At 39.1% G+C, this 2,199-nt stretch overlaps 1 protein-coding gene across 3 annotated transcripts in view; it reads left to right on the forward strand.

The window, feature by feature from the left end:
* LOC106869109 (SEC14-like protein 5) overlaps positions 1-2,199 on the forward strand; it is a 109,627-nt gene that overhangs the window by 90,599 nt on the left and 16,829 nt on the right. For all 3 annotated transcript variants that reach the window (XM_014914649.2, XM_014914650.2, XM_014914651.2), the window contains one exon: positions 1,399-1,500. In XM_014914649.2, the coding sequence (XP_014770135.1) occupies positions 1,399-1,500 (102 nt within the window). The remainder of the gene's footprint in view (positions 1-1,398; positions 1,501-2,199) is intronic.

Consider the following 2,199-nt stretch of genomic DNA (forward strand, 5'->3'; position numbering starts at 1 on the left):
ACACACATGCACGCACGCACACACACACACACACACACACACACACACACACACACACACACACACACACACACACATCATTATCATCGTCATTTAACATCCTTTTTTTCTTATGCTGGCCTGAGTTTGATGGTTTGACAAGAACAGATGAGCCTGAGGGTTCTGCCAGGCTCTATGTTTGCTTTGGCATGGTTTCTACAGTTGGGTGCCTTTCCTAATATCAACCGTTTAACAGTGTACTGGTGCTTTTTATGTGGGGCTAGCACCTGTGAGGTCCCCAAGTACCCACAAGATAAGACCCTTCAACTGAGCTGGGTATAAACTGGAAGAATAAGAAACTATGATAGAGGGAGAGGAGCATACTGAAGAGGTGAATACATGGCTTACCCACCTGGAAACTGAAAGAGAGAAAGGAAGAGGTGAGGTTCCAGTATGTGAATATGAAACAAAATAAGATAACCCATGTGTGTTTTTTCTGGGCTCTCTTTTTTGTCTCCTTTCTTCTCTTCCTAGTCACTCCTGGACTTTGCTCTTGTATCAAACGAAGGGCTCTGTCTGAAAAATTATAACTTTTATTTCTTCCCTAAGTATCAACCTAATAATATTAATTGTGAATGTCTCTTGTACTTTTGTTTTTTGTATTTGCTTTGCTACATATATCTGTGTGTGGGGGGGATGGAGAGATGGGGAGAGAGCATATTAGCAGAATGAGTAGTGAGGTGGATGTTCCAGGCCTCTGCATCCTGATAGCAATGCCTGTCAAGTTATAGTGGCCCTAAAGCACACAGCCATTGTCTTAGAAAATAAAATATTGATGGTGTGGAGAGGGGAGATTTGCATGGATGAGTATCTCTCAGTCTTCTACAAAATCTTGTCAATGGTCTGTGCATATAGATGCAGATACAGCTTTAATCCTGATTGACAGGTCAGCTCCTGAAAGAGAAAAAGAAATTGGGAGCAGTGTAGAAGAAAGAAAGAGAGAGAGAACAAACGAAAAGAGAGAGAGAGAGAACAAACAGAAAGACAGAGAGAGAGAGCAAATAACAAATGGAAAGAGGGAGGGAGAGAGAGAGTAAATAACAAATGGAAAGAAGGAGGGAGAGAGAGATAGAGAGCAAAGAACAAATGGAAAGAGAGAGCAGAAACAAGACAAACAGAAAGAGTAAGAGAGCAAAAGTAAGGCAGAAAGAGACAAAAAAGAGAGAGCAAAGAAGAGTAAAAAGAAAAAGAGAGAGAGAGAGAGAGCATAGAAGAGACAGAAAGTGACTGGGAGAGAAAGTAGAGAAGAGACAGAGAGAGAAGGAGAGAAGAAGAAAAGAGTCAGAAATGAATTTGTTGGGTTTTTTTTTTCATTATAAACCTATTTCTTTATAAATTTGTTTGTTTATTTATTTGCAGGGGCTCCATGAGCAGCCTTCAATCCTTTCAAAGTAGCATTTCTTCTCTGAGCATTGGAACTAATCAGAGCAGCCAATCGGGCCTGAGTAGCTGTCCGTCCAGGTGATTTCAGTGGTCATCTCATCTGTGCATGGTGTTGTCTCCGATTTACTGCCCGTCTCCACCTATACAATATTGGTTGATGTATCCCTCAGTCTGCTGCCTTCAGTTGTTGTTTTTGTTGTTGTTGTTGTGTTGTAGTAGTAGTAGTAATGGTTGTCATTGTTCTTAGTGTAAATAACAGACTGAGAAACATATACGCACACACCACATACATTGGTACTTCACACATATATAATCATATGTCCATGAATATGTTTATGTGTAATCGTCTATAATATATCTATAATCTTGTGTAACACATATATATATATAATCCAAGAGAGTTAGGCGTTGAGGATCCAACCCACTAAGGGATAATATATATCCAATATACTGCTGGGAGGGTATCCAATTATTGTTACACTAGTGTTATACCAAGTGCAATAAGTGGGTGCGGGTAAAAAGGGTTTTTTTTTACCCTAAATTTATATAGCAATAAGAAAATGGAAGGGAATATGAGGTACTCATCAACTTACAGACACTATATTCCGTTGATTAATCTGTTTATTTTATAACCAAAATGACAAAAAAGTCAATATATAGACACTTATGACATACCATGTCATATCAACAATTAAGATTTCAAATTTAATGGACATCTAGCAATTGGAGAAGGGACAAAATCTTACAGCTGTTTCGGCCTAGTGTTGGCATGCCCCA

This window comes from Octopus bimaculoides, chromosome 2, assembly GCF_001194135.2.
Source record: "Octopus bimaculoides isolate UCB-OBI-ISO-001 chromosome 2, ASM119413v2, whole genome shotgun sequence".
NCBI lineage: Eukaryota > Metazoa > Mollusca > Cephalopoda > Octopoda > Octopodidae > Octopus > Octopus bimaculoides.